Here is a 21,557-nt window from a genome sequence, read left to right as displayed (position 1 = left end):
TGTGAGACTAAATGAAAACCGCTGTTTCTTGATGATTGATTATTGAGTGCTACTGTTAAAACTCACCGGATGATCGTAAAAAAATAAAAGAACCGATTACCAAGTGTGAGTTTGGATCCATCAAAATGATTTGTCAAGAATTCCAGCAGAGAGTTTGTCCTCGTCCACGAAGAAACGCATCTGTTGTAATGCTGCTGATCTGAGACTTACATAACACTTTTAGTCTTTTATCTGTTTTGTTTCACACATTTCTCTCTCTTCCATGTATTTTCTCCTTGAGCGAGCATTAGTGCTGAAGTGTCAAGTGGCTGGTGCGAATGCAAAATGTTGACGCTTGTGTTCACATCATGGAAAATAGGATTTTTCTTGCTTTTCCAGAATAAAAGGGTTTGATGTACTCAGTTTAAATCCTTCCCCAGGAACGGCGTATTCAGAAATAATTTATCATAGAGTATGACCTCCCACATTTACATATCAATGCATATTCAAAGCTCAATGCTGTTGTTACTCACTTCTCATGTAAAGGGTCGTTTACATACAGAAGTCTTCGAGGTACAATAGTGAAAACACACTGTTTAGTTTAATCATTTAATTCTCACGCTGCACAATCTGTGGACATGACATTGGGACTCTTTTTGGGGCATTTTCCTCAAACATCAAAAAGTCAGAAGAGAAACTTTAGAGGAAAAGTTTACATTAGTCTCTGCGGTAACACTTTACTTAAAGCCTTTATGCATAATGCATTATAAAAGTGTTTTAATGCATTTATTATGCATTGTAATGCACCTCATGAATAATTGTAACCACAGTTATAATATTATATATTCATTGAACACCTTTAGAAAGAAAAATGCATTAAAACACATGATAAACAACCAGTTTCAGATGCAACAAGGAGTCTGCAAATATTATAATGCATTTTAACTTTAGTTACAGTTATTTATGAAGCGATATAATGCATTTGCATTATGAACACCATTATTATAATGCATTATACATAAAGGCTTGAAGTAACCGATCTGTTATAACTAACATTTTATAATAAACATTTACAGTTACAGCTTAAGTCCAATACTTTATATCTATCTGTCCTATATATTTAATGAACATGCTCAACTTTAAAAAGGATTCCCATGATAATAATTTTATGACACTAAAGTTGAGTAGTTTAGAAAGCTACATTGCTTTCATTTTTTTTTATTCAAACTTTCTGTAATCTGATGGTTTTAAAATAGGTTCATAAAAGCTTCTTCCTAATTAAAGGGGTGGTATAATGGCCTTTTCACAAGATGTCAAATAAGTCTCTGATGTCACCAGAGTGTGTGTGTGAAGTTTTAGCTCAAAATACCCCACAGATATTTTTACAGCGTATTAAAATTATCACTTTTTGAGGGTGAGCAAAAACGTACCGTTTTTGTGTGTGTTCCTTTAAATGCAAATGAGCTGCTGCTCCCGGCACAGGGGGTAGAGCTTCAAGAGCTTGTGTGTGTGTGTTAGCAGCTCTGATTACCTCACACACATGCTCTGGAGATTTCAAAAACTTTCAGCCTTTTATGTTCAAACCGGAGTCAGACAATGATGGAGAGACTCGAGAAGAAGTGACGACATGTAGAAGCAACAGGACATTTCTGAATGGTTAGTTGATGAATTTATGAAGCTGATGTGGAGTTATCTTCTAGTCACTGATTAGCATATTCTGTCTTGATAATCTATAAATCGTGTTCTCGGGGGCGGGGTTTATGTAAATTCTAGGGTTGGTGATGTCACTAACCCGGGAGGAATGTGGTGTAGTCTCTACCAGCCGTTTGTTGTAGTCCTTAAAAAGCGATTTCTTTAAAAGCAAATATCTCCCTTTGCTCTGAACTTTGAGCGTTGTAACTTTGCAGATGTTGTTTATGATCAAACAGCAACATTACACACTAACTAAAGTCAGAAAAATCAAATCATAATCAACCAGCCCTTTAAAGGAACTCGCCACCATTTTTTGAAATAGGGGTTATTCACCGTCTCCCCTACATTTAGATAGGTGGGACATTTAGACTCGTTGTGAATATGCATGCCACAAGAAGTAATTAGTTGTTGTTTTTTTGGATCACTTTTACTCACGACATGCTATCCGGCAACAAAGGATAGCGGCGGCGCTGCCAGACTAAGACAATGCATGCACTGAGACACAAATGTGTTTGCCCTCCTATCTAAATGTAGGGGAGACGGTGAATAAGCCCATTTCAATAAAATGGTGACGTGTTCCTTTAAAAAGCACTGTGCAATTACAGGATTTTGCCAGATTGAGAAGCAAGGTCAGTGTTTTGATCGCTCTGCTTTGAGCGTGTAACTCACTATTGAGGGTTTTGAATGAGAACGACAGAAAAGAGATGCTGTTCTTTATGTGATCCCGGCAGACGTGGGAGAGCGAGAGAGAGAGTGTATTATATCAGCAAACAGAAGAAGTCAAGGATGTTTTAAATGCCTCTATTGTCTCCTGTAGGGACGGCCCTGACCAAACCTCTCCTCAGATCGGTCAGTTCAGCGGGAGCTCGTCTCAGGAGTTCGTTTCCAGCACATCCAATCAGATCCTGCTAAAGTTCCACAGCGACTTCAGCACCAGCGGATTCTTTGTTCTGCGTTTCCATGGTGAGCAGTTTCCCGCTTTAATGTTGCACGGCTTAGTTTGCTGATCGTCTGTGTGTTGCTTATTGTCAGGTTGATTATCCTGGCTTATTCCCTCACGCCCACAGAACATGTTCTTTATGCTCAACATACTTGCATACATTCAGCTCAAACTGTGCTGTGAAATTGCATTATGTACATTCAGGTTTCTGCTGTATATATTCCTGTTTTTTTTTTTTGTGACAGCACCACCTATAGAGGAGAGCTGAATTAAAGGGATAGATGCACTTTTATGATGGATAGATGCACTTTTATGATGGATAGATGCACTTTTATTTGCACTTTTATGATGGATAGATGCACTTTTATGATGATAGATGCACTTTTATGATGATAGATGCACTTTTATGATGATAGATGCACTTTTATTTGCACTTTTATGATGATAGATGCACTTTTATGATGATAGATGCACTTTTATTTGCACTTTTATGATTGATAATTGCACTTTTATGATGGATAGATGCACTTTTATGATGATAGATGCACTTTTATTTGCACTTTTATGATGATAGATGCACTTTTATGATGATAGATGCACTTTTATTTGCACTTTTATGATGGATAGATGCACTTTTATGATGATAGATGCACTTTTATGATGGACAGATGCACTTTTATGATGATAGATGCACTTTTATGATGATAGATGCACTTTTATGATGATAGATGCACTTTTATGATGGACAGATGCACTTTTATGATGATAGATGCACTTTTATGATGATAGATGCACTTTTATGATGATAGATGCACTTTTATGATGGATAGATGCACTTTTATGATGATAGATGCACTTTTATTTGCACTTTTATGATGGATAGATGCACTTTTATGATGATAGATGCACTTTTATTTGCACTTTTATGATGGATAGATGCACTTTTATGATGATAGATGCACTTTTATGATGGACATATGCACTTTTGTGATGATAGATGCACTTTTATGATGGATAGATGCACTTTTATTTGCACTTTTATGATGGATAGATGCACTTTTATGATGGATAGATGCATAGATGCACTTTTATGATGGATAGATGCACTTTTATGATGATAGATGCACTTTTATGATGGACAGATGCACTTTTATGATGGATAGATGCTCTTTTATTTGCACTTTTATGATGGATAGATGCACTTTTATGATGGATAGATGCACTTTTATGATGGATAGATGCACTTTTATTTGCACTTTTATGATGTATAGATGCTCTTTTATTTACACTTTTATGATGGACAGATGCACTTTTATGATGGATAGATGCTCTTTTATTTACACTTTTATGATGGACAGATGCACTTTTATGATGGATAGATGCACTTTTATGATGGATAGATGCACTTTTATGATGGATAGATGCACTTTTATGATGGATAGATGCACTTTTATGATGATAGATGCACTTTTATGATGGACAGATGCACTTTTGTGATGGATAGATGCACTTTTATTTGCACTTTTATGATGGACAGATGCACTTTTATGATGGACAGATGCACTTTTATGATGGATAGATGCACTTTTATGATGGACAGATGCACTTTTGTGATGGATAGATGCACTTTTATTTGCACTTTTATAATGGACAGATGCACTTTTATGATGGATAGATGCACTTTTATGATGGATAGATGCACTTTTATTTGCACTTTTATGATGGACAGATGCACTTTTATGATTGATAGATGCACTTTTATGATGGACAGATGCACTTTTATGATGGACAGATGCACTTTTGTGATGGATAGATGCACTTTTATTTGCACTTTTATGATGGACAGATGCACTTTTATGATGGATAGATGCACTTTTATTTGCACTTTTATGATGGACAGATGCACTTTTATGATGGATAGATGCACTTTTATGATGGACAGATGCACGGCACTTTTATGATGGATAGATGCACTTTTATGATGGACAGATGCACTTTTATGATGGACAGATGCACTTTTATGATGGACAGATGCACTTTTGTGATGGATAGATGCACTTTTATGATGGATAGATGCACTTTTATTTGCACTTTTATGATGGACAGATGCACTTTTATGATGGATAGATGCACTTTTGTGATGGATAGATGCACTTTTATGATGGACAGATGCACTTTTATGATGGATAGATGCACTTTTGTGATGGATAGATGCACTTTTATGATGGACAGATGCACTTTTATGATGGATAGATGCACTTTTGTGATGGATAGATGCACTTTTATGATGGATAGATGCACTTTTATTTGCACTTTTATGATGGACAGATGCACTTTTATGATGGATAGATGCACTTTTATGATGGACAGATGCACTTTTATGATGGACAGATGCACTTTTATGATGGATAGATGCACTTTTATGATGATAGATGCACTTTTATGATGGACAGATGCACTTTTATGATGGATAGATGCTCTTTTATTTGTACTTTTATGATGGATAGATGTACTTTTATGATGGATAGATGCACTTTTATGATGTATAGATGCACTTTTATGATGGATAGATGCACTTTTATGATGATAGATGCACTTTTATTTGCACTTTTATGATGGATAGATGCACTTTTTTTGATGATAGATGCACTTTTATGATGGACAGAAGCCTTTTTATGATGGATAGGTGCACTTTTATTTGCACGTTTATGATGGACAGATGCACTTTTATGATGGATAGATGCACTTTTATGATGGACAGATGCACTTTTGTGATGGATAGATGCACTTTTATTTGCACTTTTATGATGGACAGATGCACTTTTATGATGGATAGATGCACTTTTATGATGTATAGATGCACTTTTATGATGGATAGATGCACTTTTATTTGCACTTTTATGATGGACAGATGCACTTTTATTTGTACTTTTATGATGGATAGATGTACTTTTATGATGGATAGATGCACTTTTATGATGTATAGATGCACTTTTATGATGGATAGATGCACTTTTATTTGCACTTTTATGATGGACAGATGCACTTTTATGATGGATAGATGCTCTTTTATTTGTACTTTTATGATGGATAGATGTACTTTTATGATGGATAGATGCACTTTTATGATGTATAGATGCACTTTTATGATGGATAGATGTACTTTTATGATGGATAGATGCACTTTTATGATGTATAGATGCACTTTTATGATGGATAGATGCACTTTTATGATGATAGATGCACTTTTATTTGCACTTTTATGATGGATAGATGCACTTTTATGATGATAGATGCACTTTTATGATGGACAGAAGCCTTTTTATGATGGACAGATGCACTTTTATGATGGATAGATGCACTTTTATGATGATAGATGCACTTTTATGATGGACAGATGCACTTTTATGATGGATAGATGCTCTTTTATTTGTACTTTTATGATGGATAGATGTACTTTTATGATGGATAGATGCACTTTTATGATGGATAGATGCACTTTTATGATGGATAGATGCACTTTTATGATGGACAGATGCACTTTTGTGATGGATAGATGCACTTTTATTTGCACTTTTATGATGGACAGATGCACTTTTATGATGGATAGATGCACTTTTATGATGTATAGATGCACTTTTATGATGTATAGATGCACTTTTATTTGCACTTTTATGATGGACAGATGCACTTTTATGATGATAGATACACTTTTATGATGGATAGATGCACTTTTATGATGATAGATGCACTTTTATGATGGACAGATGCACTTTTATGATGGATAGATGCACTTTTATTTGTACTTTTATGATGGATAGATGTACTTTTATGATGGATAGATGCACTTTTATGATGTATAGATGCACTTTTATGATGGATAGATGCACTTTTATTTGCACTTTTATGATGGACAGATGCACTTTTATGATGATAGATGCACTTTTATGATGGATAGATGCACTTTTATTTGCACTTTTATGATGGACAGATGCACTTTTATGATGTATAGATGCACTTTTATGATGGATAGATGCACTTTTATTTGCACTTTTATGATGGATAGATGCACTTTTATGATGTATAGATGCACATTTATGATGTATAGATGCACTTTTATGATGTATAGATGCACTTTTATTTGCACTTTTATGATGGACAGATGCACTTTTATCATGGATAGATGCGCTTTTATGATGGACAGATGCACTTTTATGATGATAGATGCACATTTATGATGGATAGATGCACTTTTATGATGATAGATGCACTTTTATTTGCACTTTTATGATGTATAGATGCACTTTTATGATGATAGATGCACTTTTATGATGTATAGATGCACTTTTATGATGGATAGATGCACTTTTATTTGCACTTTTATGATGTATAGATGCACTTTTATGATGGACAGATGCGCTTTTATGATGATAAATGCACTTTTATGATGGATAGATGCACTTTTATGATGGATAGATGCACTTTTATGATGGACAGATGCGCTTTTATGATGGATAGATGCACTTTTATGATGGATAGATGCACTTTTATGGACTTCAAAACAGAAACAGCCATTATAAAGCTTGGAAGAGCCAGGACATTTTTTAATATAACTCTGATTGTGTTCGTCTGAAATAAGAATGTCATATACACCTAGGATGACTTGAGGAAGAGTAAATCATGGGCTAATTTTAATTTTTGAGAGAACTGTCCCTTTAAACCTCAAACTGATGCAAAGACTAGACCCATGGAAATGATTAAATTTTTTATTATCTTTCCACATTTTTAACTTAAAAATCTTTCTATTTTTAGCAATAGAGCAGGTGCAGCCATTCAAATTTGAGTGTTCAAGTCTTTCAGTGTCACACCAGATGTGATTTAAAGGCCGTGACATGCATTAAAAAGCATCTTTTCCATGTCAACCAGAGTTTTTGTCCTATCCGGCAGTGACAGTTCTACTTTAGAAATGGCTTCTGTTTCTGTGACGTTGTGGCTGGAACAACAATGTACAAAGTGTGACAATTATAATCTCAGATGTTGACTATGTGCTTTATTTGATGTTAAAAGCAAATGTAATGTGAGTTTGATTATCATTCATAGCCGTACTGAAAGCAGTGATGGATCATTCACCTCAGATCATGAAAATAAATTAAAAGAAATGAACAAGTGTATTCTATAACAAAGATGTTCCAAATGTTAAAATGGTGTAATATTTATGAATTTGATTTTGTGCTTATCTATTTGGTTGTGAGTGCAGTGCGCTTGCAGAGAGACTCCGCCCACACGCTCTTCTGATTGGCTGTGGTTTGTGATTGATTTGGTTGTGAGTGCAGTGGGCTTGCAGAGAGACTCCGCCCACACTCTCTACTGATTGGCTGTGGTTTGTGATTGATTTGGTTGTGAGTGCAGTGGGCTTGCAGAGAGACTCCGCCCACACTCTCTACTGATTGGCTGTGGTTTGTAATTGATTTGGTTGCGAGGCTAGAGCGCCTTTTGAGATCAGAGGAGTGAGGTTTTACACGCACAGCAACTACTAGCTGGCCTCCGTTACAGTTAGGACAAAATACCAATTACATACAATAATCAAACATTCATTCAATAGCAGAATTGAATAGTAATTGCTGTAAAATAGTATCAACAGCTAGTACATATAAAAAACTCTGTTCCCAGAAGTATTTCACGTTGCTGCTTTTCTCTCTTGCTGTGTGTTTTACTGCTCTCAAAAACACAGGCTAGAAATGATATTACTTGTTTGTTTGGAAAATGGCTTCGATTATTGCCGCGGATGGCGCTGTAATGTGTTTGGAAACTTCCGTCATCCGTAATAACACCCATTTCTGAACGAGCAGGAGTAGAAACATACGCAGTTGGCTTCTCAAATCCTTGCTGTTATGAAACCTCATAAGTTACGGTTTGAAATGCACTATAATGTGTGCATCGTACAAGCAGATGTGGAGACTGAACAGAGTTTGCATTTAGCACACATATGTTTAGTGCTGGGCAACGATTAATCGCGATTAATCGCATCACATTTGTGTTTACAAAATATATATGTGTGTGCTGTGTATAATTATTTTGTATATATAAATACACACACATGCACGTATATATTTAAGAAAAAAAAATTATTTTAGATATAAAATATTTATATTTATATATAATATTAATTATGTACAAATATATATATATATATATATATGTTAAATAATATGTGTGTGTGCTGTGTATAATTATTTTGTATATATAAATACACACATATGCACGTATATATTTAAGAAAAAAAAATTATTTTATATATAAAATATTTATATTTATATATAATATTAATTATGTACAAATACATATATATATATATATATATATATATATATGTGTGTGTTAAATAATATGTGTGTGTGCTGTGTATAATTATTTTGTATATATAAATACACACATATGCACGTATATATACGTGCATGTGTGTGTATTTATATATACAAAATACACAGCACACACACATATATTATGTAAACACAAACTTTTATTTTGGAAACGATTAATCGTTGCTCAGCACGAATTGACTTCAATTTTGTCAATGATTTTTGGTTTTACTATGAAATATGCAGTTGCCTCTCCTGCTAAAGATAAAGGTGGGTGTTTGATGCTTTGCGATGCTCACTCGGTTATTGAACAGAGCGTTTAACAGGGGAAACAGCATCTGAACACGACAGATGACCTTTGACCCCATCGCATCTCTCTAATCCGTTTTGCCGTTGTGATGGGAAAGTGTTATTCGATAAAGGGCAATAATATCTGCGTTAGCATATTTTCTGCTGATGCTTTTGAGGTTTACCAATAAAGCAATACAGCATAAGGAAGTTAAGGCAAGAGCTGCGGAGCACAAAGCTCGTTAGGGTTTTAAAAGATAATAAAATAAGATGCTTGCGGTCCCAGAGCGGTGTGTGTTTCTGTTTCCTCCTGATGATGAATTTTAAATGAGATGTGCTTTTGTTTATCAGCGGCGCCGTCTAACAGTATAGAGGTCATTTAACTGTGTGTAAATCTTCATGATGTTAAGATACTGAGAGCGTTTGCTGGATGAAAACTAATCCTTAACTATGATACAACCTTCCTTGTGTGTGTGTCGGCAGACATGAACGAGCACCGCTCTTTTCTTCTTCTTCAGTTAATTTATCAATTAAACTTGTCGAATAATAACCTAATAATAATTACAGAGAATTGTTATGTTTATTAGCAGGTTCATGTATACAGTAAAAAAAAAAAAAGTTTTAATTATATATATATTTTTTTACTTTATTTATTCATCTGCAATGTATTCATTCATTGTCAACATTAATAATTATAACAAATTATTAAATTTATTAGCAAATTAATTAAATTACTACATTTTAAATAAATTATTTAATGTTACAGCATTATTTTGATTATATTTTTTAGCAGGTTGTTTAGCATGAACAATATATTACTTTATATTTAATTGCATCTGTTAGCAAAATGATTGCATTGACATTTAAAAGGAATACTTTTAATATTATAGCATTATCTTTCTTTTTGAATATGTATATTATAAACATAATTTTTCCAGCATTGCTGCACTAAAGCATGTAGTTCGTATAAACAATATTTCTGAATTATACATCTTAGTGAGTTAATGTGACATGTTCTGCTCAACGTCAAAATAGTGATTATGATCATAACACGCCAGTAATAGAAGGTTTTTAATGTATATAATCCTCTTTTAGAAACTCATTGCAATTAGACAGTGTGCATAACGAGTGTTGGTGAGGCAGATGCTGAGACGGTGATTATGATTCATACTCTCCTGTAATTGTGTTGTGCATTTAGAGAAACTCCCGTGACAGGTGTGATGGTTTAAGATGTAATTGTGTGGGTTGTTTTCAAAGCGTTATCACTTAAACAAGCTCTAAACATCACGTATCTCTCGCTCATCTCGTTCCCAGCTTACCAGCTCCGTGTGTGTCAGCCTCCCGCGCCCGTGGCCAACGCAGAAATCCTGGCTGAAGATGATATATTCGAAATTGGTAAGAACATTTTTCATTTTTTATTCTTTATTAAGCTTTACATAAACAGTGAACCATCAACAGCAACACGATATGTTTGAAACAATACTTTGCGTTGCCATCGTTCCTGAATGTTAGAAGTACAAGTCATGCATGTTGTACTGAATATGCAAACAAAGACATGTAAATACGTATGAATACATAAACGTGAGAAAAGAGAAAAATAAGTAAAATGAAATGACTAAATAAAATGAACTTGATAAGAATGCATACAAATTATGCATACGTATACATGTCATATACCTATATATATATATACACACATACACAAAGAGAAACTATATGCACATATATAATTATACATATGTGCAATGCTTATACTTACACATCTGTATACACACGCATTCATGCATCTATGAAAACGCATATTCACACACTCCTACCATGTGCTTATACATACTTGCAACAACCCACTTACATCTGTTCATACACATGTCTGTGTAAAAAAAAACCAGAAAAATAAATAAGGTTACTCTAAATAAGTAAAGGAATATATGAAATAATGGATAATTCTTGTTCCCTGTGACATTAACATTAACAAGAACTAAAACGAAAGGCAAAGTAATCTTTATTAACCCCAATTGTCGGATGTAAACTGAAAAAAATGATTTGTTGAATTGAATAAAAAATTTTATCGTAAGTGGTTGCATTCAATCGATTTGATCTACATTTACAGTAAACAAATGCCTTAAGTTGAACTAAAATTGATCATGTTCAACTTAATGCATTTGTTTAAATGTAGATAAAATCGATTGAATGCAACCACTTACGATAAATTTTTTTATTAAATTCAACAAATCATTTTTTTCAGTGGTTCCGTGTTAAAATAACAGACTATACACCCGAATAAGTTGGCAAAACTCAAAAAATTTGAAGTTTAAGTAAACATTTTACTTGTTCTTAAAGGGTTAGTTCACCCAAAAATGAAAATTCTGTCAGTAATTACTCACCCTCATGTTGTTCAACCCCGTGAGACTTTCGTTCATCTTCGGAACACAAATGAAGATATTTTTGATGAAATCTGAGAGCTGGATCACTTCTCCATAGGCTTCTAAGACACTATAACTTGCTGGCCCAGAAAATGTATTAAAGAGATCGTTAATATAGTCCAAGTGACTCCAGTGGCTCAATCTTAAGTTTATAAAGCGACGAGAATACTTTTTGTGCGCAAAAACAAACAAAAATAACGACTTTATTCCACTTTTCATTTCCTTCTCTCTGGACCTCGAGTCTTTTTACGTAGCGTAGCGCGTCTGTGCACGTCACCACTTAGGCTCACTATTGGGCGACTCTGGTCATGTGTGATACGTGGTGACGTGCACAGACGCGCTACGCTTAAACACTACGTAAAAAAGACTCGAGGTCCAGAGAGAAGGAAATGAAAAGTGGAATAAAGTCGTTATTTTTGTTTGTTTTTGCGCACAAAAAGTATTCTCGTCGCTTTATAATCTTAAGATTGAGCCACTGGAGTCACTTGGACTATATTAACAATGTCTTTAATACATTTTCTGGGCCAGCAAGTTATAGTGTCTTAGAAGTGATCCAGCTCTCAGATTTCATCAAAAATATCTTCATTTGTGTTCCGAAGGTGAACGAAAGTCTTACGGGGTTGAACAACATGAGGGAGAGTAATTACTGACAGAATTTTCATTTTTGGGTGAACTAACCCATTAACTTGAAATGTTTGAGTACACTAATTCATACATTTAACATATTAAAATGTTCATGTAACCTCAGTGTGAACATTTTTATTATTATAAACTTAGCTAGCTATAACAAGCTAGTTCAATAAATGCTAAATTGGTAATTTGCTAACATGTTAACAATAGCATGGTATAGCACTTGCTGTATGAGTATGATTATGATTATAAAGCTTTTAACAAACTTGCTCTCTAACTAAGCTCATGCACCACTGATGGCAACTCTCCTAAAACAGAAACAGAAATTCTTCTAAATTAGCATAACAAAACATTAATCACTGCTAAATCTCCTACTTAACATTAATCTTGCACAAAAAACAACATTATATTACACTTAATTTTAGCATATACTCTCCCTTCCGGGTGCCATCGGCAAAGCATGCTGGGAAATAGAAATCCCAGCCGTTTCAGTTCAACTTAAGTTCATCTAAATTAAAATAATTAATTTAATAAAACTCAAACCAATGAAATCGTTCAGTTTACTTAGAATATATCAGTTCTGTGAGCTTGAAAGAAAAAGAAAGTGCTAAATACTCATAAAAGTTAATTTGACTGAACTAATTCGTTTTAATTTAAGTTTTTCCTACTCAAACCAATTAATTATTTTGAGCGTTAAGGTTTAGTGTGTAGTTCGAAGCACGTAAGAACAGCGTTTGATGATCAGTTGTGTGTGTAGATTTATCATCGAACCCTCGTTAAAGAGAAACCCACCTTCACAATCCAGCGTTTCTTATTTAATGTGAAAGAAAATGCCTCTTTCTGTGGGGAAAATAACAGCGACGCTCTGCATTTGTCATCATTAATGTCACGAGTGTGTAAGCGGTCAGGTCTTAATTAGCTAATGTGTTGTTGAGCGCACGCTGCAGTGGGAAAGAGAGATGTGTGTGTGTGCTTCCTCAACAGGAGACATCATCAGGTACCGGTGCCTGCCGGGCTTCTCGCTGCTCGGCTCCGAGATCCTGACCTGTCGGCTGGGCGAGAGACTCCAGATGGATGGTCCTCCTCCCGTGTGCCAGGGTGAGTTTGGCAGCGCGTTCGACACGCTGTCTCATTTGTGTGTGTGTTCGTCCTGATGTCGTGTCTCGAGTCGTTAGCTCTGCCGCTAGTTGTTAGGCTCTTTTGGACTTACGGATTCGGGAAACTGTAGTAGAGTGATGCTAAAAGGCCCACTTTTTCGTTCTTCCCGCTGTGGTGGAAAGCCGGATGCTTTTAATGTTGTTTATGTGTCTATGTGGTGTTTTTAATACGCTTTAAGACAAACCATGTGTAAACTCATAAGTCGACAGCATTGCTGAGTATTTCCTCCTTAAAACTGCAGTGAACCAAAGACAGTCTCAAAAACACGCTTTGAAATCGCTGGTGTTTCTGACGTCACAAACTACCTTGTAACCAATCAGATCAACGTGTGATCGTCAACCAGTGGATCTCTGAGCTGAGTGAGTGAGTGGAGGCGGGGCTCATTTGCATATTCATAGAACCACGCATAATAAATGAGGCAAGGGTGTCGAGTTACATTCAAGATATTTTAAGGCGTGAATAGATTTTTTTCAAGGAAAAACGTTTAAATGTGTCATTTGGTGATCAAAGATGAGTTTTAAGGGATAAAATGATTGACTATTTTATGGGTAAAAAATAAGTTTAAGATACATGAACCGCTGCCATCCACATTGCTGAGAGCGGCGTTTAGATGAATATGTAAATTTCTGCTGCGCTTTCCTCTTAATAATAAAAAGAACACGTAAAAAATGACATTGGTGAGAAAACAGCCGCTCACAAAGCATCTGATTATAGCGATGTGAATTTGTTCGTCATGTCACGTTTATTCATACAGCACTTTATACAATAGATTGTTTAAAATCAAGCAGCTTTGCATTTTTAAAAATGAAAAACATGTCAGTGTCGCTTTTAATTACAATCACAGCTCCAGTTTCTACTCTAAAGCGTCTTTCCAGTGTGTTCATGTTCTTACTTGCGTGACTTCGACGGACTGAACAGAAGAAATGAACCGGAGAAGATTTTTGCGTCAAAGAAGGCGGAGCCTCCGAGCCACACCCACTTATTACATCATCACCATGGACTAAAGCAGCCAGAGCAAACTTTTCCGGAAACACAAACTGCTTCGAACTCTCAAAACAAATACTAAAAGAACTGAACTGATTTCGTTTAAAATGATGTCACACCAGTTTGAGCTTGAAGTATATCAGCGCCTTAAAGCTTAAAGTGTGACTTCACCCGTTTTCAACCCGCCTTGTATTGTTGTAATGTCGGTAGTGTGTTTAAATATGTAAATGTTTTTCTCTCTGTTTATCCTAGAACACTGTGTTCGTGCTCATCCAGTTTGAAATGTTGACTACAAACATGGAGGTTTTTCAGATTCTCTCCATATTTACAATTCTTTGCAGCGTTTAGCCGCTGCCTTCAACTTAAACATTCACTCTTTGAAATTTTGCACCCAGAACAATACAAGTCGACACCATTATGACTTAAAGTTTATTAAGAAGTATTTCCTACTAAAGCAAGGCGGTATTTGACTCTGGTCAAGCTTATCCAATAGGAGCAGAGTGGGCGTGGCCGGTAACATGCCCAGTGCATTATGGGAATTGAAGTTTTGCTTCATATGGCATCGTGTTGAGTAGCTCTGTAAAGTTGCACTCCACAAAGCTGTTTATTAAACATAAAATATTCTGATTGAGTGATTCACATTTTCACTTCCAGTGAGAACAGACAAGTTACTTGTCAGAGGAAACTTGTCACGTCTCGTCATGTTGGGTAAAAGTAAATTATGAGGCGAGAAACATTTAGTTTAAGCTTGACATTATAAGTGGTCTTCAAGGGGAAAAAATAAAGTGTAAAATAAAATGATGATAAAGTGAAAATGGTTCCTTTTGGGAAATGTATAATCATAGACCATGATGATGTAATCAGTTTATACTGTAGATGATTGTGTTCAGACGATGTTTTAGCCAACATTGACTGGTTTAAAAAACGTTTTTTTTTTTTTTCACAAAATATTACAGTTTCCAGTTGAAATGAACACTGGCAATAAAACCAGCAAACCGTATTCCTTTTCACACAAATTAGAATTATGATTAGTAAAGACGTTATGTTATGACCTCAAAACTCTTTTACCATAATGCATGATTAGTAAACTAATACTTTTTGACATTTGCATGAAATAACAAGCTCCATATGCTTTTTTTGTTGTTGTTTTTTACTTGTTCGTTAGCTCAATTAGCTCAGCATTGCACGTCACATGCTAAAAGAGCTTAAAGACTCGGAGAAGCGAGCGCTAGAATGGCTTTTGTTAACACGATCAGGGTTAGTGTAGATGCCTCTCATGTGTGTGTTTCCCGTGCGTCTGTGTTGGTTCTTGCAGTATTTAACACATGCTGGTTTGGTTTCTCCGCAGTGCAATGTCCCGACAGCGAGGTTCTGTTCGATTCGACCGGTGTGATCCTGAGTCCGGGTTACCCCGACAGCTACCCCAACCTTCAGATGTGCTCGTGGATGATCAACGTGGAGAAGGGCTACAACATCACACTGCACTTTGAACTCTTCCAGACGGAGAAAGAGTTTGATATCCTGGAGATCTTTGATGGTGGGTTTGAATTATTCCTCATATCCAGGGCATCATCTGTGCAACTGCGGCCCTGAATATTGCACACATTATTCTCCGGCCTTGTCGCAACTCTAACACTTTTCTGGAAAACTCGAAATTACATTTGGAGCCTCTGGAATCAGTTGAGTCGCTTTTTTTAGATCCGTGACCATTACGAGAGAAATATTCCCCCATTTAGGACCTGCAGATATGCAAAGCGCTGGAAAGACTCGAGGATTTCTTGATAGCGAGGCAATGGCAAAGACAATTCGGAAAACATTCAGAGTGTTATTAGCGCTAATTACTTAAGTGCTTGCAATCAGCAAATGACCCTATTACTCATCATTGATTGGACGCTCGTTAATGCCCATGGCATTTGCAGAGACCCAGTGGAATAGGAAGTGAGAACCAATGGCAATTTCCGTCTCTCAGACCAGCTTTTGTGTTCATGTTTTGCAACGAGGCAATTTTTGCAGCTCCTTCCCAAGAGTCTTAAAGTCCCCTGTGGTGAAAGTCAAGTTTTAATGTTGGTTATATGTCTATGTGGTGTTTTCTAAGCTAAATTCATAAGTCGACAGCATTGCTGAGTATTTCCTCCTTAAAACTGCAGTGAACCAAAGACAGTCTCAAAAACACGCTTTGAAATCGCTGGTGTTTCTGACGTCACAAACTACCTTGTAACCAATCAGATCAACGTGTGATCGTCAACCAGTGGATCTCTGAGCTGAGTGAGTGAGTGGAGGCGGGGCTCATTTGCATATTCATAGAACCACGCATACTAAACGAGGCAAGGGTGTCGAGTTACATTCAAGCTATTTTAAGGCATGAATAGATTTTTTTCTCGTGTCTCAAAAACACGGTTTGAAATCGCTGGTGTTTCCTACATCACAAACATGTGACCAATCCCATCACGTGTGGGCGGGGCTTTCCTCCAATGACTTTCTATCCGTGCGTCTCAATGTCCACGCTATGCATCCTGAACAGTCAGAAATAGGGGTGTCACAATGTATCGCAAATACAAAAATGCTACAATATGTATCGTGTACAGGCTGGTTCACCTAAAAATGAAAAATACTGGTGTTAAATTTTTTTACAAAAGTTTACAGAGTTTTAGTGTCAGTACTACATTAAACTACTATATAATGTTGAATATAAGGTATAATAATGCAATGGGGGAATATTTGTGTGTCCTGTTAATACCAAATGTCTGATGTTACCAGTAAAAAGTGGCCGACATTATTTTAAATGTATCTAGACAGTGACAGAGATCAAGCATATTCGTCTAAAATAATTCAGTATTTTCAGCTTCAGAATCATGAATATTGTTATTCTGGTGTCTCTATTGTCCTGTGCTTTGGGTTTCAGCACCAATTCGAAGACTATTCATTTACACCCCAATGTAATACCAAATTTAGCATTTTAATCAACAGTACATTTGTTAACCGTTTCTCATATGTCTTGGAGTATTGCAATGATATCGTATCGTGAGTTCAGATTCGTGATATGTATCGAATCGTGACATGAGGATATCGTTACACCGCTAATATATTTATATGAAATAAATAATGCAATTATATATACAGTATTATATTGCATATTGAACACTGCATTGTTTAGTGCAAACTATAGCTAATATAACAATTCCCCATTACATAATATACATTACATATAAAAAATAGACACACACACATATATAAACATATATATATATATATATATATATATATGTATTAGTGCTGTGAAATCAATTAATCGCATGTAACACAAGTTTTTTAATATAGAATAAGTGTGTGTTGATTCGTGACGTGAGGGTATCGTTACACCGCTAGTGTGTGAGATTAGGTTAAGTGCGTCCCAAACCAAAGAGTCCCCGGATGATCTACTGTTTCCAGAACCGACTGTTGCACTCTATTACAATCGTCTCTTATTCAACAATTTCTTTATTTTTTTTATTTATTTGCTCATGCATTTGCATTGTAAATGCAAATCTGGTTTGTTTCTGTATGCATTTGTCCAGGGCCTAACGTGTACAGTCCGAGTCTGGCGGTGTTGAGCGGAGACCAGCGAGTGCCCTTTAACCTCACCACGACGGGTCACCAGCTGTTCCTGCGCTGGTCGTCCGATCACGGCACCAACAAGAAGGGCTTCCGGATCACTTACGTGGGTGAGTATCAAAGTATGTATCCCCGATCGGTAATTCCTTTCAGTTCTGTGTGTGTCTCTCGTAACCTTCTGTGTGTCCGGCCCATGTCGTGTGCGTTCAAGTCCGTGTCCCATCTGTCCGTGTCTTTGTGTCCAAATGTGTGTGTATTTGTATGTAACTTTGTCTGGAAATGCAGCTTCTGTCATCCAAACTTAGTTTTATGGTTTAAATATTACATTCTATATACAATATAATGTCATAATTAAACCATAAAACTAATTGTGGACGATGCATCCCGCGTGTGCAGCATGTAACATAATGACACACAAATTATTCGTGTTAATTACATTTATGGATGAATATTAGCATAAGAAAGATGGAATTTTTCAAATGTTGTTTTGAAATGTTGTTTTTCAAATAAATAAATACAAATATTCAGCGTATATTGAAATATGTCATTTTTAAATGAATGACAGCATCAGAAGAATAACTTTAGGCAAACCAGTGATGAATTCCACAACCACGGCTTTGATACAGTATTAAAATCAAATCTAGAAAGCATAATAAAGTGTTATATTTATATCTAGAAATCTAAAGGATAGTATAATCGATCTCATCTCCTATGATTTTTATTTATTTAAATTAAGTAAAACTTTATTTTGATGCTCCTAACAGACTAAAAGTAACTTTACAACTACATGTCAGCTTACTCTAACTCTACTAATACTCTAATGAGAGCTAGTTGACATGTACGTGCAAAGTTACTTATAGTTAGCAGAATGTATAAAGTGGACTATCAAAAATGACATCATTAAATTGATTGTTATATTAAATGTATTATAACTTGAGTGAAATTTAATTAAACTCTATTGGGAATGTAATTAAAACCTTCTTAGTGTAATTATAGGGCAAGATCTGCCAAACTCTAATTAATGTAATAAAAAGGCAATGAGATATAATATTTCGTTTGATACTTTATTCATTTAATATACTTTATTTAATTCAAAGAAAGTTGCAAAAGTAAACTAAACAATTTACTATAGTCTAATGAGTTCGTGCAACACATCTTGAGATTAGTATTATTATTTAAAAATACTAGACGATAATATTATTATCTAGTATTATTTATAAATAACTAGTGATCCATAGGGATCTCGGCTAGGGCTCCGAAATGCTCAGAAACGGCCCTGCTCATATTTTAATGCAAATTTCTGGACAATGCATAAATACAATGCTAGATGGAAACACCAAGATGTGAATACAAATGCTGAAGTGGATATATGCACATAAACTGACAGTCTAACCACATTGCATTAACACAAATGATCAGTATTTCCTTTTAATAAATTACTTAATGCAATTTAAATAAACTCCAAAATGCAACTGTTAAATTAAAGAGGTGACCTGCTTCAATCAGCTTGTTTCCGTCAGACTTGAATTAAGCAGAAAGTGCTGTTTTGTGTGTGATGAAGCGCGTCGAATGCGTTTAAATAGTTCATGGCATTATTTGACTGTATTCTGAAAGCTGTGACGCTGCAGACGCGAGTGTGTGAAAGAAGATCCTCAAACATTCAAAGTCCAAATTATGATGTGTAAGAGTATTATAAAGCAGATGTATTGTGCCATTTCATATTTCGGTAACACTTTACTTCAAACCTTTATATATAATGCATGCGAAGTATTTTAATGCATTTATTATGCCTTGTAATGCACCTCATGAATAATTGTAACCACAGTTATAATATTATATATTCGTCCAACACACCTTTATTATAATGCATTAAACATAATGGAATGAAGTAAAATGTTGCGGATCTGAAAGTTTAATAATAATCATACACAGTTACAGCTTATGACCAATACTTTATAAATATATCTGTCATATATATTTAATGAACATGCTCAACTTTAAAAAGGTTTCCCATGACAATAATTTTATGATTGAATGTTACAACTCATAAATGAACGCCCATTCGTTATCTAGTGATTCATAACCTTGATAAAAATGATTATTTTCTGCACGACACACTAAAGTTGAGTAGTTTCGAAAGCTTATAGCTTTGGTTTTTTGTCATTGCAGTTTTATTCTACCTTCCTGTAATCGTGTCGTTTCATATATATTTAATTTAAATGCGTTATAAAATATTAGAATGCATTTTAACTTTAGTTACAGTTATTTATGAAGTAATTTATGAATCACAACATGCATTATGCATATGTTTATAATGCATTATACATAAAGGCTCTAAGTAAAGTGTTACCCATAATTATTTTTCAGCAACATGTGTTTTAGTGTTAAAGCAACACCAGAAATGCACGTGTGTCCGTCTCGATATGAACTGCTGGTAACTCTAACATCACTGAGGGCTGGATGATTGCGCTGTGTTGGAGTGTTGTGGATGGTTTATCAGTGTGTAACGGTCCGGTCTCTGGCCGACAGCGATGTACTGCAGTACTCCAGACTCTCCTCAGCACGGCTTCGTCCTCAGTCAGACCGGCGGACACGTGAACAGTGTCGTGCGCTGGGCCTGCGATCGCGGATACCGGCTCATCGGGAACAACTCGGCCGTCTGTAGGAGGACAGCGCTCGCTCATCTGGCCTGGGACTCCACTGTGCCCGCGTGCCAAGGTGTTTCTGCAGTCACACACACATGCACGCACACACACACACACACACACACACACACACATTCTTAAACATCTATCTTAATGAGGACATTCATTGACACAATGCAATCTCTAGCCGCTTACCCTAACCTTACCCATCACAACTAAGTGCCTAACCCGACCCCTGACCCTAAATCGACCCTTAACCTCATTATAACCTTATCCCTAAAACCAAGTCTTGACCCTCAAACAGGCCTTTAAAGGGGCATTTCACCCATTTGAACATTGCTTTTTATTTAAAGTGGATCATATATGTAGTCGAAATGTAAAAGAAATTTTGAATTTGGTGCCTTTGTGACCGAGAAAAGACAAAAAATAACTTCAGAACGCATTTGTATGAAAGACAACAACTCCCACAATGCACCACATTGCACAGCTCCGCAAGCCCCTCCCACTAATCCAGAAAGCGCATATCTGCCTATAAGAGAAATCACTCTTCCGTCTACAAGGCTAGCTACTACCAGAGCTTGAAATTCATTTCACATTCACACAAAATGTCTAGTTAGTTGGCGAACTCATTAGTGCATTACTCCTCGTTTGTATTTCTTTCGAAAAGGTGAATTATTGCATGGTACCTGGATGTTCAGTCAGAACATATGCGGTGCGAAACTAGGATAGTTCACAACACAAACGTCCGTGTCCTCGTCTGATTCAGAGATTTCGTCCAGGAGAAATTGTCATCGTTGAAATTCTTTGCCGCAGACGGACTCTATCTCTGTGTTCGTAGCGGTTCGTAGCTGCATAGTGAGATCACCGG

General features: G+C 35.8%; 1 protein-coding gene across 1 annotated transcript in view; it reads left to right on the top strand.

Annotated features, from left to right (window-relative positions):
• Positions 1-21,557, top strand: part of csmd3a (CUB and Sushi multiple domains 3a) — a gene marked incomplete at both ends in the record, with an annotated part of 339,298 nt that overhangs the window by 222,248 nt on the left and 95,493 nt on the right. Inside the window, 6 exons of the mRNA XM_081389133.1 lie at positions 2,489-2,634; positions 10,573-10,653; positions 13,296-13,409; positions 15,802-15,990; positions 18,008-18,166; positions 20,574-20,762. Of these exons, the coding sequence (XP_081245259.1) occupies positions 2,489-2,634; positions 10,573-10,653; positions 13,296-13,409; positions 15,802-15,990; positions 18,008-18,166; positions 20,574-20,762 (878 nt within the window). The remainder of the gene's footprint in view (positions 1-2,488; positions 2,635-10,572; positions 10,654-13,295; positions 13,410-15,801; positions 15,991-18,007; positions 18,167-20,573; positions 20,763-21,557) is intronic.

Source organism: Scardinius erythrophthalmus (assembly GCF_964197995.2).
Source record: "Scardinius erythrophthalmus genome assembly, chromosome: 16".
NCBI lineage: Eukaryota > Metazoa > Chordata > Actinopteri > Cypriniformes > Leuciscidae > Scardinius > Scardinius erythrophthalmus.
The sequence above is the reverse complement of the archived record's forward strand: the minus strand, read 5'-3'. Positions and strand labels throughout refer to the sequence as shown.